Genomic DNA, 26,748 nt, shown 5'->3' with positions numbered 1-26,748 from the left:
TTGAGCTTTGTCTTCCCAGAAACAGGAACTGGGAAGGACTTGAGGTGGACTGGACATTGTGAACTTCAATATGGAACAGGAACTGGACAAAGAAGTAGACAAGGAACTGGGAGCTGTCTGCCTTTGAACCCAGGTGACAGCTGGAGCTGGGACCATGGAAGAGGAACCATGGAAGCTAAGAGCCAGCCTTGAGTCAAGCTGAAAGAAGACTTTACTTGGATACTGTGTAATGACTGAGAATATTATGATTTACTGTGACCTAAAGGTGGAGAACTTTGATTTTTCTGCTTTGTGATTGAATTATGGATTTTGTGATTGACTAAATTTATATACTTTGTATAAAACTATGTGACCACTTTGGTGAAAACTATGTGGCCATTTTAGTGACAAGTTGTTGAGTTGTAACATTTTGAATGCTGTACTTTGATTTTCTATGAATGTTTTGCTCTGATTTGTTATTGGATAAATGGAGAGTCCACTATACTATGTAATCAGAACCATGAAAGCTGTTCACAGCAACAGTCCTCTGGAAAGCTGCTCATGCATGGCTTTACAACAGGAAAAAAAATAAATCTTTAATGAAATAGAGGATTTCCAAACATTATTGATGAAAATCAGAGTTGTACAGAAACTCTGATGTTCAAACACAGGAGTTAAGAGAAATATAAAATGGTAAACATGAATAGTTATAAGGGACTAAAAAGGAATAAACTGCTTACATTCAAATATGGGAAGATGATATATATGTCCCCTATGAACCTTATCATCACCAGGAATCATAGCATGAAGTCTAATTAGACAAGGCTTGGGAATGAATCTGTTATGTCTTGATCTTAAGAAAAGAATGGAAAGGAGGAAAAAAGTAATACACTGTGGGGGAGGGAGGAAGGGAAAGGAAGAATAAGGAAAACTAACATAATCAGGCTGCACAAATAGATAACTACATAAACAAGGAGACGAGAGGGAAGCAGCTGACACTTGAAGTTCACAAGCTCACTCTCATATGAAGTAACCGAAGAACAGAAAAATACACACAGTGCTTGGTAAAAAAAAATATATATAAATTATTCCAAAGCAAAACAAAATCTATATGTCTTTTTGAGGTGGCAAAGAATAAGAATCTGAGGAGGTGTCCATAAATTGGGGGATAACTGAACAGGTTATGTTACATAAATATGATAGAATACTATTGTGCTATAAGAAATGACGAAAGGGGTAGTTTCTGTGAAAACTGGGAAAAATGTGTATGAACTGACACAAATAAGCAAAAGAACAAGGAGAACAAGTTGTACAATGACAACAATATAATAGTACCTACTATGTGCCTGGCACTACATTAATAATTTTTCATATGTTATCTCATTTGGTCCTCACAACAACCATGAAGACATATGTTATTATTATCCCCACTGAAGAAATTGAGACAAAGAGAGATTAAGTGACTTACTCAGGATCACACAATTAGTATTAGAATTAGGATTTAAACTCTATTTGTCCTCACTCCAGGCTCAGTATTTTAGCCACTGTCCCACCTCAATTTTGAAAGAACCAGGGACTCTGATCAGCAGAATGAATAGACAGGGTTCTAAAGGATTAATCATAAAATATGCTGCCCACCTTCCTAACAGAGGTAAAAGGTTCAGAGTACAGAATAAGATGTATTTTTGTACATGTACAATGTGGAAATTTGTTTTGCTCGTACGTATGTCTGTAACATATGTACATATGTATGTCTGTAACAGAGGTCTGTTTTTCTTTCATTCTTAACTGAGGAAAGAGAGTAAAGAAAGAGAGAGATGGATTTTTTGGACTGGATAAATGTGCGTGTATGTGTGTATACATATATACACATATGTGTGTAGATAAACAGATATAGATATAAATATTTTTAAGAGAAATCATCTCATCCAACTGCTTCATTTTACAGAGAAGGAAACTGAAGCCCAGATAAGTGAAGTAACCCAACCCATAGAGTCACACTGTAATTACATGATAGCTGGAATATTAGCCTTCTGAGCTCCAGAATCATAGAATCTTGACATTGGAAAGTATCAGAAAGATCATCTAGTCCAAACTTTACCTTATGAAAAATCCCTCTAAAAAATCCCAAAGTAATCATGCAGCCTTGGCATGAATCTCAATAAAGTCCCAGTCCAACACTCTTTCCACCCTACCATCCAACTTGTGAATGCTCTCTGGTCATCCTAAGGTACCAGAATGCAATGCACGGGAATCAAGAGACATTGATTTAGGGTCGCTCACCCTGGCTGTATAATCTTCAGAAAACCACCAAACTTCTCAGAACCAGGATCTATTCATCCACAAAAAGAAGGAGTTGTACTAAGGTCTCCTGGAGTTCTAAAATGTTTTATGATATTAGGTCTCTCCTTTCCCCATAACAGAAACCCTCCTTGAGGGCCAACCCTGGCAAAAACAAATCTACCTCTACCCTATCAAACTAGGAGATTAGTTTCTTGGGAATTAGGGTAGAATGAGAGCTTAGCTGTCAGCAAAATTTCAAGAGAAATTATCTCTTAGACTATCAGTATATAAATTCCATATATGCTCAGTCTTAATAGTCAACCATTCATGTAACACAGACATTCTCTCAAAACAGAAACAATATTAAAGGAAAGAATACTTCTAATTCAAGTAAACTTACATTAAAGAATAGTTATGAAAAGTTAGCTTTCATTACCAATTGTCTAATCCTACCAGATACTATTCCAATGGTCATTTTAATTGTACACAAAAAAAACTTGCTACCATTCATATTTTTTACTTTTTAAAGTAACATTGGAAGTGGCTTAACACTAGATCCTACATGCATAATAAAACAGATTTCAAATTGTATTATCTATATTTTTATAAAGCAAGTTACCAATTCCACCACAAAAAAGCTAAGAATTATTCAGTTTCTCAAATCATCCCTTCAGAATTAGGAAAAAAAAAAAAGAAGAAAATATGTACCTGTTTCAACAGGAGTAGAAACATGTTTTACTGAAGTTGATGGTAACTGAACATTTTGCATTTCCAGTCCTTCTTTCTGAGTATCTGTAGAGTAAGTTCTTACTTGACTCGGTGAGTAAATGTGTAGATGGCTGCCGGGTAAAATGCTTGAGAAACTTCCAAGTGTCACTAAGCTCTGCCATCCTAAAAAGAAATTAATTTTAAATAAAACTTTAGGGGACCAGAATAACAAGTTGTATTTATATTTAAGGATACAAGAACTTTATACAAAATTATAGCACATAAAGACAAAGAAAATTTCCCATCACATTCACAGATGAGCATGCTGATCTTTGTATATAATGAGTTCCAAGGGGTACAAAGTCACTTACAAAATTAAGGACTTGGTTGTGTGAGCATTTTACTCATAAATTACTGCCATGTTTTACTCTATCTTAGGTAGACTACTTGGAAACATAGAAGAAAAGATACAGAACAGAAAGCAAAAAACACCAGAAGACACCCGGGTCAAAAACAGCACCCCCTCAAATTCCATCAATTGAAGAGGAGCTCTTCTTTGGAGAACCAAAGATCTTTCAGGAAAGTTAATTTCAATTATTTATGTATTTGCTTTAGTTAGCAGATTAAATCAACACAGTTAGGATTCAAGTTTCAGTTGGCAGAAGTTGAGACTTAAATACGAAGCATGGCTCACTTGAGGGCACTGAAGGAAGATAAGTGGCAGAGACCAAGGAAGAACTCTTCTTCCAATTCTGCCTACAGTTCTGGCAGTCTTTAAATTACACTACAGGGCGTGGTGAGGTGGTGCAGTGAAGACAGCACCCACCCTGGAGTCAAGAGGACTTAAGTTCAAATCTAGCCTCAGACATTTAACACAAAACTAGCTGTGTGTCCTTGGACAAGTCACTTAACCCCAATTGCCCTACCTTCCCCTTCCAAAAAGCAAAATACATATACTACAAGAATAAGGCATTTAGACTAGTCCAGGTCAATACTATGTCTCTTCATGGTCCCTATTACTCTTAAAGACTAAATATTCTTGCCCATCTTTTGATGCTCAGAAAAAAACAAGCTGGTCATGTTCTTCTCATTTAACCTTCTTCCATCTTAAACAGTTGAAATTCCATCTTTATGATGAGTCCCATCTCTCCATTTTTATTATTATGTACACTTGGGACTACCTCCCTCAGGATTCCCTCTCTACCAATGTCTACTATATAGAAATCACTCAACGTCACTGCTCTAGAAATACTAAAAACTTCACTTACTCTATAACTCTCTGGGAATAAAGTCATTAAAGTTGAGTTTTCCAAATAAGTGAGATTTGACACTAAATGCCAGTGCTTTAAAAAACAATTTTGTGGAAAGCTTTCTAAAATGTACTTATCTACCTTCATAAACAGAATGTAATGAATTTAATTTTCTTTAATGATTCGATCATCATAAACATCAGATTATGACATACTATTGAATATAGCTATAGATGTGTAAGGTATAGGACACTGGGCTGAATGGTTACCATAGCAATGCTTTCTAACTTGCTTTATTTAAAGAATCACTAGATGATGACGAGGAATGCTTCTCCTGACAGGAACTACCTTCTAACAAAAAGGTAACAGACTAAATAAAAACACATTGAATGAGACAAACATTTTTGGACATGGTCAATTTGTTATAAGGGTTTTTTCTTTTTTTTAAATTGGGGTAGAGCATAGAAAAACAAATGCTTATTAATTAACCCAAAAACAATTTTCTAAAGAGCACTTGATATCAATTTGCCTTTTAGTCATCTGGCCCCTGCTCGCAGGGATGAAGTATAATTTCTTTAGAGTAAACCATAACATTCTGGCAAATTACTGACTGAAGCTTCAACTTTATAGGTAGTTTCCTTGATCTCAAAGGATCAACTTCTTCACTACTACTATTACTTTCCTGTCAGCTTAGCACCTTTCAAAAAAATTATCTATAGTATTTACAGCAACCCAATGATTATGGAAAATTCCCTATCAACTTAATTCAACAAGCATTTACTAAGCACCTACTTAATACCTGGTTGTTGGAAATATAGGAAGAAAAAAAATGACAGTACCTGAGCTTTAGAAACTTACATTCTAAAGGAAGAGAGAGCAGACAGTTCAGCCTGTACTTACTCTTCTTGTTCATAATCACATGGTCACATTGTTGATTCATGAGCTATGAAAGGAAAAATATCCCTCTCACCATTCCAAGAATCTGTGCTAGGGTATTTTGAAGAGGACCTAAACACCTCTAAATTCCTCTTCTTTGGAAAATGACAGAAATGACCAGGCCACAATTTTTTTTAAGTTGTCCCTACTAAGGATTTGAAAAGAATTCCAGGCACAAACAAAATTTAAAATGACATCTTTAATGCCAAGATTAAAAGTGTTATATACTACACAAAGATGCATGAACTTTTTTCAATTGCTTTCTTCTGTAACATTTCATATTTTGAATAATACATTGATTTATGGGGCGGCTAGGTGGCGCAGTAAGAGCACCGGCCCCAGAGTCGGGAGGACCCAGGATCGGTTCCAGCCTCAGATACTTGACACCCACACAAAAAATGGCCGTGTAACCTTGGGCAAGTTACTTAACCCCAACTGCTTTAAAATAATAATAATAATAATAATAATAATAGAGTCATCTACAGATCCCATTAATAAGGTAACAGTGGCAGACAAATAACACTCTACTTCCTTTTGAACTCTATAACTGCCCAGCAAAAAAATTTGCTCTTTGTTAAACCACTTTCTTTGCCTGCCTCATTCATACACAATGTCATAGTTGTCCCACGGCTCCTGGGCTTTTTGTAAACTCTCAGCAGGAATCAGAGAGTAGAGATGGCCATTTCAGCTCTTTCTACCCCCTAGATTCAGATTCCAGGATGTTCTATCACTGTCCTCCACTATTAAGGGTATCTGTGGCTAAACCCTATTTGCTGCTATCAACACTGCCTCTCTTCCTTTTTCTTCTATGTCTTTTCTCTTACCCTTTCTACTTTGCTTCTCAGATTCCAGCATAAAACACTGACTGTTCAGACATTATCAGGTAATCAGGACACGCTTATCCTTCCACCAGAAACTAATCTACAGTGTAATTTTAGGGTTTGGTTTGCTTTTTTGTTTTTCTAAGTGCTTCCAGGTCCACAGAAATATAGAAGGTATCTTGGTTTTACTTTCTCAAGAAATTAATTATCCAGTAGTTTGTCCTACATAGCAGAAAACTCCTAATCACTATATAATTAGGTGTTAAAGTAAATTACTAACATGAAGTAAACTACAGTTAATTCAATTGCTTATCACTTCCATGTTTTAACATAACCAAAATTAAGTGATATAGTCCAATATCACCACCCTCTTTGCTTTTAAACTCCTCTACAGAGCCTGAAGCTCAGCCAGTACACCCAAACCCCAGCCAATATCCTCAAGCCAGAGGTTCTTAACCTTTTTCTGTATCATGGACCCATTTGCCAGAGTAGTAAAGGCTAAGGTCCCTTCTCAGAGTAAAGTTTTTAAATGCACAAAATAAAGATTGCAAGAAAAACTAATTACATTGAAACAGTTAAGTCTCACTGCTTCCTGAGGCAGGTCTTCACTGTACTTTTATCATTTCAACTTAAGTGTTTTCTCAAAAAACAGACTTGATAATATTCAAATATCGGCTAGATCGTTTTAAAAATAAATATCAATTCCAAATATATTTGAACTGGCTAAAGCAATTCCCTCCTCCCGCATTAGCACAAATCATTAAAAGTTGGAAGTTTGGGGGCGGCTAGGTGGTGCAGCGAAGAAAGCACCAGCCCTGGAGTCAGGAGGTCCTGAGTTCAAATGTGACCTCAGACACTTAACACAAAAACTAGCCATGTGACTTTGGGCAAGTCACTTAACCCCAAATGCCCTCCAAAAAGCAAAAATAAAGAAATAAAGAAAGAAAAGTTGTAAGTACATGAAATTCTATCATAAAAATTTGGAATCTTGTGAGTAGGTATCAAAATAATCCTATAAAATTGTATAAAATTTTCTTTTATTCTCTCCAATGGGTACTTGAGAAATATTTTAAGTAGAATGTGGGCCTATACAAGAACATAAAAATTTTATGTATGTTAACAAAACATCCAATGTTAATCTGAAGGGATAATAAAACATCAAATGAACCAAGATGACAATAAAATATTAATACCCAATTTCTATTTTTTAAATTATGTATATATTTTTGCATTAATCTTATACCTCATACTAGCAAATGATAATACTTTGATATTATACATATTATTTTAATAAGCACCCCAAATGCACACTCAGCATTACAATACATTTTAAAAGTTTTCACCAAACTTCAAGTTCCCTGCCAGGATTTAGACTTTATTAAATCACTTTTCTTCCACAAGCTTAACCATTCTTCTTAATCTCACATAAGCATAAAAAATTAAACTCTTGGGGTGGCCAGGTAGCACAGCGCTATCGGCACAGAGTACCAGCTCCAGTGTTAGGATGACCTGGGATTGAATCCTGGGCTCAGACACTTAGCACCCACCCAGAAACACCTGGCCGTGTAACCTTGGGCAAGTTACTTAACCCCGACTGCTTTACAAAAAAAAAATTAAACTCCTGAGGTTTTTAAAGTTAATTTTTTAAAAGTTTATTTAGTTGCCTTTTAACACTTTGATATTTCATTTATAACTAGTGTTCATAAATGTTTAGTGACTTTAAAAGTTGATACTACCAAATATATTTTGTATGTTTGTGTGCATGTATATACATACATTATACACATATGCTTATTTTATTATCTTCCTTATCATCTAACACTACGTCAAGAGCTATAAAGTAATATTGACAGGCTTGGATATTTTACAAATAAATAGATGAACTGAAGCTCAGATAATTTAGAGATATGCTGAGATCCATAAAGGATACCTAAGAAAACTTAGACCAGAATTCAACTCCTTTCCAAAACCTTTAAAACTTATTTGCACTAAATCAAATATAATCGTTTCTACAGTTAAAATAGAAATACATTAAACTGATAATGCTTGCTCTGTAAAAATTCAGTAGTAAACTAGGTAGGGGCTCTCAAATCTAGTACCACTCCATTCTCACTTTACCAATAGTAAAAACAGGAAATATAGTGCCAGTAGGAAGGAAACTCAGAAAACATCTAATTTCCAAACAGTATCAAAAGTAGGATAGCGCAGTGCAGTAGGTTTTTTTTTTTTGCTTTAAACCACTGAAACGGTATTTTCATTATCTTCAATACAAAGAAGCTAAATTTATTCTAGAGTTTAAAATGCACAGCCTGAGGACTATGGCTTGTGATTACAGTATAAGCCTAATTCAAGATACACATCCTGTCATCTACTACCTGACTCCTCCATCACCCAAGAACTTTCCAATATAAATTTTCAAAGCACTACAGCAAATGTGTCATCTCCACGCCAATGGTCACCTGCCAAAATAAATGAATAATGAATTCTATCCCCTCCCATCTTTGTTTTTTCTCAGTTCTCAGAGTCAAACTATAAACTGTCTCGTAATGCGAAGCTATGCTTCCAGATAAGAGGAGAGTGAGTCCTGCTTCCAAACAACTACGTGAATCTTCGGATAAATCTGAATTTAAAGACAGTGTGTAAAGAAGTAAAATAAAGTCTACTACCTCGACTTAACTCGTTAAGTTAGCGGATCTGCCACTGCTGGGTTGACCTCCAGACAAGTCTTTGTCAGCTTTTTGTTTGTTTTTAAAGATTTTATAACAGTGTTACAGATTGGTGAGTCAATTCTAATTTAAATTAATTTTCCAAAGGTTCGGGGATGAGAATGGGGTGGGGGTCACTTTTTTTTTATTAAATGCAGAGGCACACTTCTAAAGGGAGGCCAAAATGTGCTGGCCATGGATGGCCCGGCTGCGGAGATCGAACGGCCTGGAGGGGCCCGGGCCGAGCATCGCCGGGCATGGTAAGTGGTTTGTGACGCGCGACTCTATTATGGCGTGGACAGCACGACCCGCACGCAGAACCCGCGCCTTCCCACGAGGTGGCCCCCGGGGGGCCTTCCTTGGAACAAATCCCAGGGCCCGGCCCGCAGACCCTGATGGAGCGCCGGGGTAGGCAGGTCTGGGCTGAGGGAGTGGAAAGAGGGCGCAGCCGAGACCCCACGGCCCAGGGGGCAGGAAGGGATGATTATGGGGGGAAGCGGCGCCCGCGCCCATCTCTCCAAGCAGGGCCCAGCCGGGCCGGGCCACTCACCCTGGGCGGGGCCGCAAGGGCGGCTAGGTGCCGCCCTGCACCTTAGGGGGAGCCGGGACAGAGAGGACCAGCCGCGTCTGTGAGCAAGGACGGCGGCCAAACCAGGTAGCATCCTGCCGAGGCAAAGGCCCCAACGCGGGCTCTGCCTCCTGCCTTCGCGCCGCCGCTGCCGCCGCCGCCGCCGCCACGGCTACCGCTACCGCTGCTGGAACCTACTGGCTCCATAGAACGAGCACCTGCGGAGAGGGACGCCAGCGTCGCCACAGGCGACCTTCTCAACCCGGAAGCATACTTGAGGGCCGGGAGCCGGCAAAGGAAGTGACGGAAGACGTGCGTGTTGCGTGATGCACGTGCTCCCCGCCTCCCTGGCCTCTGGTCTCTAAATTGACAGGGGCGGGGTCGAGGGTGTTGTTTACCGGACTTGGCTTTCACCTTGGGGCGGCTCAGAAACCGGGCTCCCGAACCCTTTTTATGTCGAAGTAGTGTGGAGAAGCTTCCAGCCCTTGTTCTCAGGATGTTTTTAATACACTTATGATTCTGTAAAGAACAGGGAGAAGGCACTAGAATTAAGAGGCGTTGGGGAAGGCTCCCTGTAGCGGGTGGGTGTTTAGTTGGGTTTAAAGTAGCTGGAGCGGAGGAGGAAAAGCTTTCCAGGTGTGGGGATCTCAATAAAGCTGCCCGGCCCCCCAGCAGTCTAACTTCCTTAAGGGCCTCACTGACCAGTGCACAAGTCCTAACCACACAGAATAGCTTTAAGCACACCTTAGCCCCCCAGACTCAATACAGCCACTGCCCCTCAGCTAGTTCACATACTTGAACAGGTGTGTCCTCCTACTCCTCGACCACAGTCATCCCTTTAGCCCAAGACCGGGCCACAGTTCCTGACTATCCTTTTGACCAGCCTGGACCATAATACTTAGCCAATCAGAAAGCAGCAAGACCACCCAACCATAAAAAGGACCCCTCCCCTATTCCTTAATCCCTTAACAAACCCCTCCTGCCCTTTTAATATTCTTAATTTCTGTTGTGTAATCAACATCATTACACTAAAAATTTGTGTGTGTGTGTGTTTGCCTAAGTTGCGGGTTCCACTTCTGAGGAGGGCCACTCCTCAATAAATGCCTCTACTACGATTAGAGGTTGTCTGAGTCTAAATTCTTTTGAGACGGTGGGACACAACACACCATGAAACCCCAATACGAGCTCGGGTGACAGCCAGAGAAAATGCCCAGAGCTGAGAGATGAAGCACCTTGTTCTTGAAACAGCCAGTGTCACTGAACCATAGAGTACATGTTGGGGAGTAAGGTGTATGGAGACTGGAAAGATAGCAAGGGGCTAGGTTATGAAGGGCTTTAGATGCCAAACAGATCATGAAACACACAAGATTCAAAGAAACCAAGTATATGGAAATGCAGTTATCAAAATACTAGGGGAACAAGTGAACTCCCCTGCTTCAGAGTCTAGATCAGGAGTGGGGAAATTTGAGGACACAGGTGGCCTTCTAGGTCCTTGAGTGTGGTCTTTTGACTGAGTCCAAGTTTTACAGAACAAATCTTTTATTAAGGGGATTTATTCTGTGAAATTTGGATTCAGTCAAAGGACTGCACTTTAGGACCTAGAGGGCCACACGTGGCTAGAGGCCGAAGATTCCCCACCCCTGATCTAGACCCTGAAGCAGGGGAGTTTACTTGTTTCCTTAGTATTTTGATAACTACATTTCAAAATGAAGAGGAATGGAGAACAGGATCTTCCTCTTCCATCTTTTGATTGACCTAATATCTAGACCAGATAGTCACTGGTTGTACCCCAAGCCTGGAATGCTTTCCCTCCAGAATGCCACCTCCTGGGTTCCCTGGCTTCCTTTTCAAGTCCCAAGTAAAATCGTACTTTCTATAAAAAGCCTTTCCTCATCGCCTTAATTCTAGCGTTTTCCCTCTGTAATCTCCACTTTTTCCAGTCTAGGTCTTTTTATAGTTCTTTGTCCCATGACCAGCAGCAGGATGGTGAAGCAGAAATGTCTTTTCCTTTCTTTGTATGTTCTGAGCATAGCCCAGTACCCAGTCCATTTTTGTTTAGTTGTTTTCAGTCCTGTCAGACTCTTCATGACCCCTCTTAGGGTTTTCTTGGAAAAGATACTGGAGTGGTTTGCCATTTACTTCTCCAGCTCATTTTGCAGAGAAGGAAACCGAGGCAAACAGGGTTAAGTGACTTACCCAGGGTCACAAAGCTAGTAGTTCCTGATCTCATTTCTGCTTGTCTGTCTGTTTGTTTGTTTGTTTGTCTGTTTTTGCCTTTTGGAGGGCAATTGGGGTCAAGTAACTTGCCCAAGGTTACAAGGCTAGTTTTTTTTGTGTGGGTGTTAAGTGTCTGAGGCCTGAACTGAAGTTGGGTCCTGACTCTGGGCCGGCACTTTACTCACTGCGCCACCTAGCCCCCCATAATTTTTTTTTTTTTTGCTTTTTGGAGGGCAATTGGGGTTAAGTGACTTGCCCAAGGTCACAGGCTAGTTTTTGTGTTGTGTCTGAGGCCAAATTTGAACTCAGGTCCTCCTGACTCCAGGGTTGGTGCTCTATTGCTTATCTGTTTTCTGAACACACCAGAATCCATTTAATGTTGTTTTCCTTTATGTTATGGTTGTTATGGTATATATTTTTTTTCTCCTGGTCCTTTGTTATACATCTGTTCATACATTTTTTCCCAAATTCTTCATATTTGATTATTTCTTACAGCATAAAAATATTTCGTAATATTCATATGTCACAGTTTGTTCAGTCAATTAATAGGCACCCACTATTTTTTTCTTTTCTTTTTTTTTTGCTTCCCCCACAAAATTGTTATGAATATTTTGGCATATATAGAGCCTTTCTGTCTGAATTCCTTAAGGACATATGTCCAGTAAGGCAACTTACTGACTTCACAATCTTTTTGAAAGAAGACTTAAATCTATAGTATTTGCAGAACAATAAATTCTATGGTAGGCATCACAAGAATTCAACACCTTTACCCATTCATAATAAGCTATCCATAATAAGGTATCCCGGTTCTGCTACTTACTACCTCTGTGAACATAGGAAAATTACTTCACTTCTCAGGTTTCCTCATCTATGAAGGAGGACATTTAGCCTGATTAACTGTAAGGTCTCTTCCATCTCTAAGTCCTATGAGATGGTAATGGTAGGCAGCTGCCTTACTGGTCAGTTGCCAATTGGTTGCCTGCTTTGTGATTTTTATTGTCATGGTTATGGTTTTGCCATGGTCTAGCTACGTATTCTATCACTAGGACCCTCTTGCTAACAGTGACACATTCCCCCCCCCCAAAAAAATAGGGTGCATAGTCTGTGGAACTGAGTAAAGTTAACTGACATTTAACAATCCTATACCTTTAGCCTTAATTTGTGGATAATAAAGCCAATAAACTTAGTTTTTCATCCTTAGTTTTTCTTTCTGTTTCTTTATCAAAGCTGAATCATTGCATTTTGGCACTAAACTGAACAAGGCATTTTTATTTGCATCAGGTTGGATAATGAAGAAGAGGAGATGGGGAGGATAGGATTCAGATGTAAGGAGGAAGAAGGTAGGCTTTGTCATAGGATGAGAGGGTCATGGACTTAGAACCAGAAAAGACCTTACAGTCAAATCCAACCCCCTCATTTTACAAATGAAAAAATTGAATCCCAGAAAGTTTAAGTGCATTACCCAAGGTCACACAGGAAGTGTCAAGCACAGAATGTGAATCCAGGTGTTCCTAGTTGTCTGTCCAACATTTTAGCCATTATGTATCACTAGACACCTATAGCGGGGTGACAATATTGTTCCCCTTGAGTTTCCTGCTGTTTTGTATCTTTTGAGCTAGTATAGTTAATGGGATTCTTAAGATGGGAATCTTGCCCAGAGTAGTTTCTACAATAATAAAGTTCACTCACATTGAAGGCCTGTTCACCCTTTGCCTATTTTTGATACACTATACAATAGTACATATGTATACATACTCAAACTTCCCTATGATACCAGGCAAAAAAGAGAAGAATTAGTATCAGCCCTAAGAAATTCCAGGTTGTCACTCCCTTCCTGAGGAATTAGATTGAGATAGTAGTAATTCTGTTGTCCTTGAGCAATAGAATAATAATAGAAAGTAAATAGAGGCTGACCTTGAAGCCAGAAGGACCAGGGTGCAAGTCCAATCTCTGATTAATAGGAGTTGTGTGACCCTATAGGACAGCTAGGAGGGGCAGTGAATAGAGCACTGGGCCTGGGTCAGGAACACTTGAATTTAAATTCAAATCAGACACATACTCTCTGTATGACCCTAGACAGATCACTTACCCCTGTTTGCCTCAGTTTCCTCATATGTAAAATGAACTGGAGAGGAAATGGCAAACTACTCCAGTATCTTTGCAAAGAAAACCCCAAATGGGGTCACAAAGAGTTGGACATGACTGAAATGACCTAACAACAAAAGTGTAACCCTGTGCAAATCACTTAACTTCTCAGTGCCCTAAGCATCTCTCCAATACTATTAGTTGCTGAGAAAATGTTGACCTTCATTGCTAGAGGGAATTTTTTCACCTAGGAGTTCCCTACACCAGTGAAATCAAAAGTCCAGTCCTTGTCCTAGAAGTCAGAATCCCAACCTTGTACTTATGAGAAAATTTTTAAATTTCTATGATTGGGGGGAGGAGGGAATGCCTGAATAAAGCTTGCAAATAAGCAAAAATCCTATTCAAAGGGGAAAATATAGAAATTTACATCAAAAAAGGAAACAAAAGTAGAACATTCCAAAGAAAGGCCTTGAGAATAAGGTTGCCATCCTCCAGCTGAAAGGAGTGTCTTCTCTGAAGTGTACAAATGGTAGTATGCTACATTTTACACCATCTGTAAGCAATGACAAAGTACAGCTGGAAGCCTTCCTAAAAATTAATTAGGATGATCCAAGCACATCCAGAGGAGTCAGAAGTCTGGCTGCTTATACTCTGGAGGAACCAACTCTCTTTTAACTGTTCCCTTCCCTCCCCGTCCCACCCCCCACTAACTTTATATATACATTTAATTTCACTTACTACTGATCAGCCTATCTTTTTATTAACAACCATAGTCTGTCGTTTTAACATCTGTAAATACAGAATATTACTGAAAAATAACAAAATTTAAACTCATTACCAAATAATGAGTCTGTTTAGGGCCACAGTGTAGAGTCCTACCTGACAGTGATCCATAGAACTCCCATCGTTAACAATGTTTCACATACATCCAAGAATCTTGACAAATTAGAAAAATTACTATGATGGAACTGAATTTTAAGATGTGTTGCAGGGGCAGGATGACCATATGCCATATAAGATGTTATATCAGATTTTTACTAATATATAAGGTGTCCCAAAAGTTTTAGTGCAGCAATCACCCAGAATTCAAATCTGATACAGCAGACTATAAGGCATGTTTTATGTAGTTTTAAACTTTTGGGATACCTCACATACAAATGCTTCATAAAAATACAACTTGGTGGAGTGTAAGCATCTTTAACTCTTCCCTCTCCATTAGCCCCCAATGTGTCATCAATTGCCAGACCCTACTGGTTCAAATTCCACAACAACATCTCTTGAATGCTTTGCCACATTTTTTGTCAACTTACACAGCTACCACCTTAGTTCAGCGCCTCAACACCTCTAGACTTGAATCCCTTACCACATAGAACTCCATCGTTAATTACCTAATTAGTCTCCCTGCTTTCAGTCTCTCCCCTCTCCATCTACCCTCTACAGGGTTGCTAAATTGATATTTCTACAGCACAATTCTGACCAAATCACTTCACTATTTATGAAGCTTCATTTACTTCCTATTGCCCACAGAATAAGATATAAAAACTCCCTTCTCTAGCATTTAAAGCCCTTCACAATCTGTATCCAACCTGTCTTTCCAGGATACTCATACACTACTCCTCCTTTACATGCTCTACAATACAGCAAAACTGGCTTTCTTGTACAATTCCTCGTACGTAACATTTCATCACTTCCCAGCCATGTCTAAACTATGCCAGCAGCTGCTCTCTGATCACCCTGCAGACCCTAGGTTCTGCTAAGGGCGCTTTTGCCTTATCATGCCAGCATGTTTAAATGTTCCCATCACCATCAAGTTGTCTTCTCCCATTAGAATGCAATCTCCTTAAATGCAGGTACTGCTTTATTTTCTTTATTTGTATCCCAGGTGTGTTACAGTGCCTGGCACATAGTAAACACTTAATAAATGCTTTTTCATTCATTCATCTTCCACTTCTAGGCTACTGCACAGAATGGCTTCAGGGATTTTCCATCTGACCTTGGAATTTTTGAGAATTTCCATTTTGAGAAAAAGATTTGGGCTAGTGCTTTAGAATAGCAAAACCCAGGTGTTTTGTTTTGGAAAAGCTCATATTTGACAAAACAGAAAAATTAGGAAGCAATGGTTTCCTTTTTTTAAAAAGTGTTAAGATCACATAGGAAAAAGAAATATTTTATGCAACTACCTTCTGTTATTTTGGGACTTTTCTGCACCATATTTGGACACAGAAGACCACCCAGCAGCTACAGCTGGGATTAAATGGACTAGCACCTGAAAATATTAGGAGCCAGCCAATAAATCTCCACCCTCCCAACAATCGGGTCACTACCAGTTCAGTTGAGGTTCATGGTTCTGTTACTTCCTGTGTATGCTCTTAACTAGATAGAATAGAATAGAGGTACAATTGAAAACCTCACATGGACTCCATTTGGGAGACATTTAACAGCTGACTGATCCCAGAGGAAATCGGTAAGAGCTGAGAGAAAATTGTTTCAGTCAAGGCTCAAGACCATTGGACTCTCTGTCTTGCTACATCAGTGAACTTGAACATTAAGAACTCTGAGTGAAGCTATGATCCCAGTTACTTTACACTGTTACTCTAAAAAAAAAAAAACCTTTGGAAGAAACACATAAAAGAAAGGAGAAAATTTTGTCATTTTTTAATATTGTTTTATACAGAAGTGACATGCTAACATGTCCTTATTTCATGATAATTTAAGCGTTACAAATAGATGAATGAACATAGGGAATGATTAAGTTAAATGAGATGGAAATAGAAGTAGAGAGAGGTGAGATGTCAGATATTACCACACACAACACCTTTATTACAGGCTTCCAACTTTTAAGGACTCTCCTGGCTAAACTAAGCTATCTTTAGTTTCTTCCTGACTGTAGCTTTAAGAAAATGATGGTTCTGTTCAAAAGATAAATATGGCAGATTACCTAGAAACTGACTTATCAGAAAATCCATCTGTGGTTTGGCAGCAAAAGGTATATACATACATATATGGTGGTTCGAGTTTGACTTTGGACACATACTGGTTGTGTGCCTCTAGTAAAACACTTAATCTCTCAATGCCAGGAGGGAACTCAAGAATATAAACTGGAAAATGTTTGCTGATCTGCACTGATGGGAGTTCCCTATACCAGTGGAATAATACAGGTATACATTCGCATATTCTTTTTTAAAAAAAATTTATTAACATCTGATTTTCAAGATTTTTAATATTTTCATATTTTTAATATGACTTAGATTTCGGTAAAAGCTAAAATAACGTGGCGACTTCTAAGGATTCTACTTCTTGCCTCCTAGTGATGGGTGAACATATGCGCCCATTTTATTCTAGCTCATAGGACCTACTTTCTCCTATACTGGGACTAACAACTCCTTTAACATTCTTATTTTAGAAAAGTAAGCTTTTCTTCTGTTTTTCCCCCTTTCTAGGCTTTTTATATGCCTAAAAGGAAACCAAAGAAGTCTTCTTGAAGAAGACATGTTTGTTGACTTATCAGTATGGTTTCTAGTCAAGTCTACCATGCCTTCTATAGAGAAAAGACTAGTCTAATCCATTGAATATATGTGTGCACCCTTGTGTCAGAAGTTCTCTCCTGACACATGAAGATCTGGAGACATGTCAAGGACCTCTCACCCTCTGGCCCCTTCCAGGTGGAGCCCAAGACTCTAAATATCTTCTACTCTTCCAGTGGATTTTATCTGGGCACAAATTATTCAAGGACACAGAGAAGGATCATACCAGAATCCCACCTGAAGGTGTTATACCTCAAAATGGCTCTGATATATTACTTATTCTTTTCCCTCTTTCACCCTTTCTTCTTCCTTTTCTCAATTGTTAATCCTTCACAATTCCAGCCTACCTGAAGGTTTCCAACATTCCAGAAACCTATACATCATGTCCGCTCTAAAATATCCCCATTCTATGAATCATTGTAAAAATTTCCATGCTTAAACCGCTTCCCATTGGCTTCCATCAAATATTTTTATGTTGACCCCTTTATTCCCATATTCTATTTTGATAGCTCCTCAATTCACCATTACTTTTAGTGGAGAGGAAGAATTTTGTGACATATCTCTCACTTTTGTGCTTTGAATATCTGTGCAAGTAGGGACAAAAGGGAAAAGTAGGAACAGGACCAGGTTAATTAGTAGTAATTACCAACCTGAAATAACCTGCACTGAAATAAATTTGTATGCTTCATACTTTAACATCCTTGAAAAGGTCTAATGTCCTATCTTTCCCATGCCAGTGGTTAGATAATGAAGACCCCAGAAAAAAGGCAGTTTTCCCCTGGAGCAGAGAAGGGGGGTCCAAGTTGGCAGAAGGGGCAAACACAAATTAATATCCAGGCCTGCTTGTTCACCAGGATGTCTGTGGATAACTAAGATGCTACAAAAACTGAGGAACTGATCAAAGAATTTAAATTCAAAGAAACTTATAAGACACAAAGAAGCCAGAATGGAGGATGGGTCACTGAGTGACCATTTCTCTGCCTCAACCTGATTCTCTAAAGTTTGAGTCTTTTAGGATTTTGATGCCTCACATCCAGCCAGATACTTTCTAACTTAAAGATTTTGCAATTTCGTGTTTTGGAAGGTAACCAGATGAGCCCAATATAGCATATATGAGTGGTACATGGGGGAAATAATGAAATCAAGAGGATAGTACCAGCTAGTAGGTCCCTGGACTCATTGCTTGAGTGATAGGGAAGGGACCTCCTCCTTCTACCAGTTTCTGAGATGGTCTGCTAGTAGAGAGATTATAAGAAGATAATAAGAATAATTCATCCAGATATGTCCAGATAAATTCTTTTTTTTGTGAAGGTATTTTTTTCTGTTTAATACATCTGAAAAGAATGCATATACAAAGAATTGAGACATGAGAAAAGCATTGGTTCAACACTAACGAATCTACAAGAATTAGGATTTGGGGAAGATGAATGAGAGTCCCTAATATTTTAAAAAATTGGAAACTGCAAACCAATAGTTTTCTGATAAAACCCCTATTAACACTGGAGTCTTCAAAAAGACTTCTTCCCATTATTTTTATTACATTAGGAGCCCCATCCTCTGGCTCTGGGGTTTCTCATATGCAAAACACACATAAAGGGGATTCCCCAACTGGTCCCTATGGTATCATGTCTCCCTCCCACCAAGCTTCTTAATGAAGTTGGCTGTCCATCCCAAGCTCTCTTGAAAATGATCAGAATCATTTTGTAAACCTTCATCTGCCAGCACCACTCCTGTTAACCTTTCTTTTCAACACACCAGGTTCATCAGCTGTGTTCCATGAACCATAATAAACTGCACATCTTGGCTCAGTAGATTAGACCAGGAGTGGCAGGAAAACAAAATAACATTTTCTTTTAAAAATTCTAATCTAAACCCATCTGGTGTGGTTCCAAAGGTACAGGCTTTTCTTCACTTATTAATGAATAAAGTTTGAACCTTAACTTCAAAAGCAGCAACTGGCTTATCTCCTCAATATCATAGTCAAAAATACAGTGCAACCCATAATAGAGGGAGGGAGAAGGGGCAATACATGCTTCACCCCACTTGGGATGGTTTCATTAAACACTGGACCTACTCAGAGTGGGGAACAAAAAGGCAACTTTCAAAAAGGAGTACAAGTTACTGAGGGGGGAGCATTCCTTATACTCCTTCCTAAAGAGCACCAGGAGGGGAATATCTGTTTCCTGAACCAGATCTGGGAAGTAGAATACAACCTCTTCCCTCCCCTCCAAACCACCCCCTTCAAAAAAAAAAAATCCACTGGCTAATAGGTTATAAAAAAAAAACACCCCCCCAAAAAAACCACAATACCCCTCCCCCCAAAAAAAAAAACAGAAAAAAAACTAAGAAGTCCCAGATTACTTGCCAAGTTGGCACCAGGGAGCAGCTTCAAAAATTTTGAGCCTAGAATTAGTCTGTTACAGAGTCATCACAAGCATGCCTTGCTTTTTAAACCAAAAAAAAAAAAAATTAGAAACAGTAAACAAAAATAAAAAACTAGTACTGATCAGTTTTCTGACAATACATAATTACCCAAAATTAACTAGCATTTAAACCGAGTTGGGAAAGAAACTGGGTGCCTGCAAATAGGCCAATGTCTCACACTAGAGTGTGGGGGTGGGTGCTGGGCATTTGTCATTATTGCAAAAACGAATTTTAATTTCTCTTTAGTTTGATTTAACATTGCTTTTAGTATGATGCCGACACCAGCTTTGCAGAGGGAGCTCTGGAGGGATGTTCATAGCAGAACACACCTGCGGCTCTTCTTCGGTTCCGGTGGCTCCAGGGCAGCCAGTATCGCCTCGTCAAATACATTCTTTAGGTCTTTCTGTGTGAGCGCAGAACACTCCACGTATTTGACAGCCTTCAGGTCTCGGGCCAGCTTTTCAGCAGTCTCTGGAGTGATGGGCTTCTGTTTGTTCTTGGCAAGTTTCTCAATAGTAGAAGGGTCATCTCTGAGATCAATTTGGGTCCCAACAAGCAAGAAAGGAGTCTTTGGACAGTGGTGAGTAATCTCTGGTACCCACTTTTCTTTCACATTTTCAAATGAGGATGGGGATACCACTGAAAAACAGACAAGAAACACATCTGTCTGTGGATAACTGAGGGGTCGTAATCTGTCATAATCTTCCTGTCCTGCAGTATCAAACAGTCCAAGAGTATATGGCTCTCCACCAATCATAACCGTGACTGCATAGTTGTCAAATACCGTTGGTACATATTCAGATGGAAATTTGTTTGTGGTATATGAAATCAGAAGACATGTCTTACCAACAGCACCATCACCCACAACAACACACTTAATAGTCTGCATTGCTGAAGCCTTTTTGTATCCACTTTCAGTATTTCAAATCAATGCAATCTCAGCTTCTCCGCCGGGGCGTTGGCAGCACTGCCCAGATAAATTCTTTAAAAAAAAAACTGATCAAAAACTGATAATAAAAAAAAAAGAACTGAGCAAGGGTATTCCATGTCAGGTCATGACTTATCACCTAGGATTGTCATTTTTCCCTTACTGGGGCCAGAAGACTTGATACTCTAAGAGAAATGTCAAAAGTCTCCTTGAATTCCTACAGAAACCCCTCTACATTGTCCAATGGGGAATATTTATGGGGTAGGGTTGGCCAAGTAGGTAGTTTGCCCCGTCCCCAAATGTCCTAGAAGTGGAGATTTATATATAATATTCAACATCAGATTCATAGGTTCATAATATATCCCAAATTCTTTGCATATAATTCACATGTATTTACCAATGTACATGCTCTCTGCCATCCTCCCTCCCTGACAGCAGAATGGAATCTTCTTGAAGGCAAAGACTATGACTTTTATCTTTGTATTCATGGCACCTAGAACAATGCCAGGCAACACTAGGAATAAGAGGATGGGGATAGAGTGTGGACCTGTGATTTCATTGGTGTGGGTAACTCCCTCTATAACACAGGTAACCACCTTTGCAAAGAGCAGTCTTCGAGGGTTGCCTAGAGCATTGAGAGTTGAAGGGTCACCTGCCAATACATGACAGGGTCAGGACTTAAGCTCCTCTTCCTGACTCCAAGTCTAGCCCTCTATATACTATATCATGATGCTTCCTCACACATACTAAGTGCTTGGTAAATACTTGCTGATTGATTGACATAGAGCTAGAGGAGACTATGAAGACCATTCAGGCCACTATGTGTATTTCAAAATACATGGTTAGGCTTCCTTTTTCTGTATTTAGAGGTTATGTCTTCTTTATTTGTCCATTTGTAATTAGATTGCCAACAAAGACCCATGAGCACAGAGACTTTAGAGGTCATGTGGTCATCTACTTCATTCTACACACGAGGCTCAGATTGACCAAGTGACTTTCTCAAAGTCATGGTCTAGAGAGAAACCTAATCTCTGGGCTGCTGAACCTTCTTACACTTAACATGGCCCTTGAAGGAACCTTAAACATAGAATTTCAGACATTGTGGCAGGAAAGATACTATATATAGTATTGGGAAAGTAGTCCTCCTCAAATTATATCAGATAGCTGCCCATTTCCCCTGGATTTAAGGCTTCTACTTCAATAAATATAATGCTATTCTGGTTACTGGTTAGAAACAAAGTTCACTTCAGAGCAAGCCGGAGTTGGTGTCAGCTCATACAGCTAAACTAATTATTAAATTTTTCAGTGTGGACAAATAAAGACAAGATATGACCTCTAAATACAGAAAAAGGAAGCCTCAGACACTTACACACACACACAAACTAGCCGTGTGACCTTGGGTAAGTTATTAACCCCAACTGCCCTACCTTTCTCCCTCCAAAAAGCAAAACAAACAAATAAAAAAAAATCTAGTAGTTTAGATTTGGAAGGCACCTCATACACTGAATTATGTATGTGTGTGTGCATGTATGTATTGTGATAGATTATAGAGAGACAATTCATTTTCCTGTTATTAGGTGTAGTAACAGACTTCGATTTCACAAACATTTATTACACACTTACTATGTGCAAGACCTCTTGGGTGCTGAACAAAGTAAACAAGAAAGAGTCATAATCCTTTTTATTACATTAGAGATTCCTGCAGGGTTACAGTGGGAGGGAGAACATAGTTGATGAATAGGAAAGGGCAAACCAAACAACAGAAAATAAAAACAAGCAGTTAAAAAAATGCTTTTAAAAAACCAGAAGCATTTTGGAAGGTGCCTAAAGAGTAATTACTAAAGGCAAACGGCTGTGACAAACGCGTTGAAATCAGAGGCCAGAGTACAAAGAAAAATTATTCATTAACTTGCAGAGAAGCTTCAGCTACATATTGTTATTCCAGACACTGAATTGTTTAGTAATGACAGGAAGTGAATTCTAAACTTGAACATCTGATAACTTGGCAGAGTCTCTCTTACACAAAAAGAAAAAAAGGATGGTGATGGCTAATAGATTTTTTCTTGGCTCAACCCCACAATCAGTCACCCAAGACAAAGTTTGTCCTGGACAGCTGCTTATCCATTGAATTTGCTGCTGAGTCCAGGGCCTTGGGGATGGGCTGGGTAATAAATAAGGAGCCCTCTTGAGGCAGCATATTTTAGTTATAATCCAATGTTATCTACCCCCTACTGTCTTCTAGGTAAATAAGGCACCAAGTCTTGGTTCTCTTGAAAGTCATTTAGCTCTTTCATATGAAACACTGTTTATGCCAATATGGTACATTTTGTAAGAAATGGCTACTGTTTCTGAAAGGGGTCATTGTTTTATATGTACTTGGGCACTGAGGCAAAAAAAAAATTGGGAGGAGGGTAAATATTTTACTAAAGAGCATTTAAAGGATTTTGATGGTTTTTTTTCATCACTTTCATTTCCCAGTAAGCCCCTTCCCACTAGAAACTTCCATTATCAGAAGCAAAACTAACACTTTTGTTATATTTGTTGGTATGCCTCATTCCTCTGCCATAACCCTCAACCATTCTGCTGAGAGGAGTGAAGTATTCTTTACTGCCAGTGAGTTGAGGTAATAATTTTAAAAAGAAACCTGAAGTAGGAAATCTTACATATTAATTACTATTAGAAGCCCTTCCAGTATTTAGAAAATAAATTGCCATTCAGTACTCGAAAATTCATAACAATGAAGGGACTCAAGCAGAGTTCTAATAAAGCTAAGTTTTAAGACTTTGAAGCAGATAAAAGGGAGAACATAGTTCTTTGATGCCCTTGGCATGTAGCATGTGGATGGGCAGTTTTTTGCATGATTGATGTACCGATAAGCTATAATGGACAACTACGTGTAATACTATTCAAGAATTTTAAGTAAACAATTACAACCCTAATACGATGTCCTATAATTACTTCAAATTGGTGTATTGTCCAAAATGCTGTGATTTTAATAGTGGTTATTGCTGTTTTTATTATTTTCGATCATTCCTGAATGCCAGAGAATCTAAGTACTCCTTGGTTTTGCACATAGAAAAAACCTGGTAGACAGCTCCCCTGAGAGTCTGAGAAGAGAAGCACTGAATCGTGTACCAGCCAGTGATTTCCATATATTCCCAAGAGATAGATGCAAGAGAATTCATTAGGATGGACATCCTTTACACCCTCTGCATACTACAAGGAAAAGCAGGAGTACAAAGAAATTATACAAACCCCTAGCTGGAAGGGACTTCTAGCTTAACCACTCCGATCTAAATAGGATCAGGAATTGTGACAAGTGGTCATCTAGCTCCAGCCATGCTGAGTAGACTAGCTTAGAGGGAATGCTGATTTAGGACACTTTCAGTCTTATGTCCTCCCTGAAAACTGTACCTAATAGCAAATACAAAAAAACAAAAACAACAACAGCAACAAAAAACCTTTATGATCTGGCTCCAACCTATCTTTCCAGTCTGATTACCTGTTAATTCCCCTCATGCATACTAGGCTACAGTCAAAATGTGATTCTCACTATTTTTCATGCATGACATTCTTTCTTCCATCTCCCTGCCCACTGTCACACCTTAGATTCCAAAGCCATGTCCTATGCCTGTAATGCTCTCCCTCCTCATCTCTTTCTCTTGAAAATCCCAGCTTAAGGGGTGCCTAGGTGGCGCAGTGAATAGAGCACCAGCCCTGGAGTCAGGAGGACCTGAGTTCAAAGCTGGCCTCAGACACTTAACACAAAAACTAGTTGTGTGAACTTAGGCAAGTCACTTAGCCCCAATTGCCCCCCCAAAAAAGAAGCAACAACAAAAAGAGAAAATCTCAGCTTCTTTCAAGGCTTCTTTCTTTCAAGAGATTTTTCCTGATTTCCTGACTTTTTAGTTCTTCAGTAATTTATTCACCACCACCAGGTGCAGTTTTGGCAACAATGTGCTTGAGAGAAAGTTATGTAACTACTGATTCTGAATAAATCCCTGGCGTCCTTTCAACTTGAATAGAGTGGCTCTGGAGTCAATAATACTATGTGCTTTGTGATTTGTTTGAGAGGGGGAAAAAAGGTTCAGTAACAGCTCCAGTGATCTTTGTTTTCCAAATGCCTACTGTTGGGGGGTCTGTATTAGCAGCCAGTGATTTAGAAAGCCTTAGGTCTAATGTTCTCAACACCTAATGACTTCTTACCTTTGTACCTTGCCACTCTTCACATTCTATAAGAAGGGTAGTTAATTCCATAGTGCCTTAACTCCCCCTTCCAGATTGTAAACTCCTTGGGGCTGGCCTTACTGCTCTTCATTCATCCCTTAGCAGTGAGCACAGTGTATTAGACTTAATAGGTGCTTAATGAATAGTGTAACAAATGAATTTTTTTAAACCACAGAAGATGGCATAAGGGAAGCCAGCTTTTATTTTTGTTTTTATTGATTACATGCCTATAGCACCCTCACCGTGCTTGTGCACACGGGCACACACACACACACACACACACACACACACACACACACACCTCTTCAATGAAAGAAGGATCCTGTATAGGAAACACAAGTTTTGACCAAATTAACACAAAATATGACTTTGGAGAAGTTACAGGTTTGGAGAATCCTATTTTTTCCATATGTTAAAAAGGGAAATCAAAATAGTTCTTGCTCATATATTGTATATTTATTAGTTTCTTACCATAAATATGCAACTAGACACTATTATTTTTGAAATTATAAGGAGTTATGGACTGTTGGTTTTATTTTTAAAAATGCTTATGTTTTAATATGACACTTCCTGGCTCATTCTGTATAATTTCTGCAGCCATCTCAAAGCTCCAACAACCCCCATTATGGTATAGGAACAGGAGCCTTGGACCTTGATACAGAAAACTTGGTCTGAATCTTGTCTGCCACATTTCCTAGGTCTTTGAAGCTCAGTGTCTTCATTTGTAAAATGGAGTCAGTAATACTTGCACTAAGGAAAGCTAGGTGGGGAAGTGGATAGAGTGTTAGACCTGGAGTCAGGAAGACTCATCTTCATGAGTTCAAATCTGGCTTCACACTCTTACTAACTGTATGACCCTGGACAAGTCACTTAATCCTGTTCCTCATCTGTAAAATGATTTGGAGAAGGAAATGACAAACTACTCCAGCATCTTTACCAAGAGAACCCTAAGTGGGGTCACAGAGTGTTAAACACAACTGAAAAAATGACTTAACAACAATACTTGCATTGCCTAATTACCTCACAAAGTTGTTTTAAAAAAGTGCTTTATAAACCTTAAAATCCTTCATAAATACCTGTAAGTGATTGTGATTGTTAGTATTCATGACCGAGGCTTTCTTTGCCACCTCAAAGCTCTTCCTAACTGTGTGCTGCCTCCAAATCTGCTGGAATTACTCATTTGCAGTGACTTTTCTTGATGACACTTTGTAGTTTCTATTCAAGATACAGTCTTTAATTCCATTTGCGAGCAGCCATCAGGAGAATCTATTACAAGGAACAAATAATAAGCTGATGCATGAGAGACCTGTTAGTTACCATACATAATACTTTACATTTCTAGAATGGGTGATGCTTTCTAAAGGATTTTCACATATATTATCTCGTTAGACATCATAATCCTATGAAGTAGGTGGAGTAAATTCCCCATTCATACAAGAGAATCGGAACCTCAGAAGGTGTAAAAGCTCCAAGGTCCTATAGTCAGCAGCAGAACTAATACCAGCAAGCAGATACAGGCTGACTATTGGTGCTCCTTCCCCCATCTGTTCATTCCCTCCCCCTTCTATTATTTTACTTTCTCTAAGCATTGAAGTAAATTTTAAATAATAATATGAGTAATAAGAGCTGACATTCACATAGCCTTTAACATACATTATCTCATCCGACCTTCAAAGCCACCCTGTGAAGGAGGCATTCAAGGTAATATTATTCCCATTTTACAGATGAGGAAACAGAAAATCAGTATGGTTAAATGATTTATTCAGGGCCATCTAGTTTGTAAATATCAGAAACCATATTGAAACCACATATCTTTTGGGTCTACGTCTAGTTTTTTCTCTACCACAACATGCTACCTCTTGCTAAATAGACAGGAATATATTTTTAAAGCCTGATTTGAATTAGAGGCCTTTAACTTTTTCCTGAGAACCTATCTTTTATTTCTCCAAAGCTTTATGCTGGCTGGGCATCAATGGGGCCTTTTGGCTGTGGTTAGTGATGCTGAATAGTGCTGGTGTCAGTGCAGGTCACTGCTTTGGAGGTGGGGGTGGCTGCTGGCTTTGGTCCCCTCCTCTGAGAATCTCTGAAGCCAT

The 26,748-nt window shown here is 39.0% G+C and overlaps 1 protein-coding gene and 1 pseudogene across 2 annotated transcripts in view; both read right to left on the bottom strand.

The window, feature by feature from the left end:
- Positions 1-9,548, bottom strand: part of SLC30A9 (solute carrier family 30 member 9) — a 76,949-nt gene extending 67,401 nt beyond the window's left edge. The window contains exons 1-2 of one of the 2 annotated variants that reach the window (XM_069105155.1): positions 9,233-9,548; positions 2,971-3,153 (exon numbers count right to left, since the gene is read on the bottom strand). In XM_069105155.1, the coding sequence (XP_068961256.1) occupies positions 2,971-3,153; positions 9,233-9,344 (295 nt within the window). In that variant the 5' untranslated portion in view covers positions 9,345-9,548. The remainder of the gene's footprint in view (positions 1-2,970; positions 3,154-9,232) is intronic. The other variant, XM_069105154.1, reaches the window with a different exon arrangement.
- An 8,822-nt stretch (positions 9,549-18,370) lies between these two features.
- Positions 18,371-20,478, bottom strand: LOC138174964 (cell division control protein 42 homolog pseudogene; annotated as a pseudogene).
- Positions 20,479-26,748: the final 6,270 nt, after the last annotated feature.

This window comes from Petaurus breviceps, unplaced genomic scaffold, assembly GCF_028583685.1.
Source record: "Petaurus breviceps papuanus isolate PSGF00001 unplaced genomic scaffold, PetGlider_PUasm1.0 76, whole genome shotgun sequence".
Lineage (NCBI taxonomy): Eukaryota > Metazoa > Chordata > Mammalia > Diprotodontia > Petauridae > Petaurus > Petaurus breviceps.
This window is presented reverse-complemented; position numbering and strand designations above follow the sequence as displayed.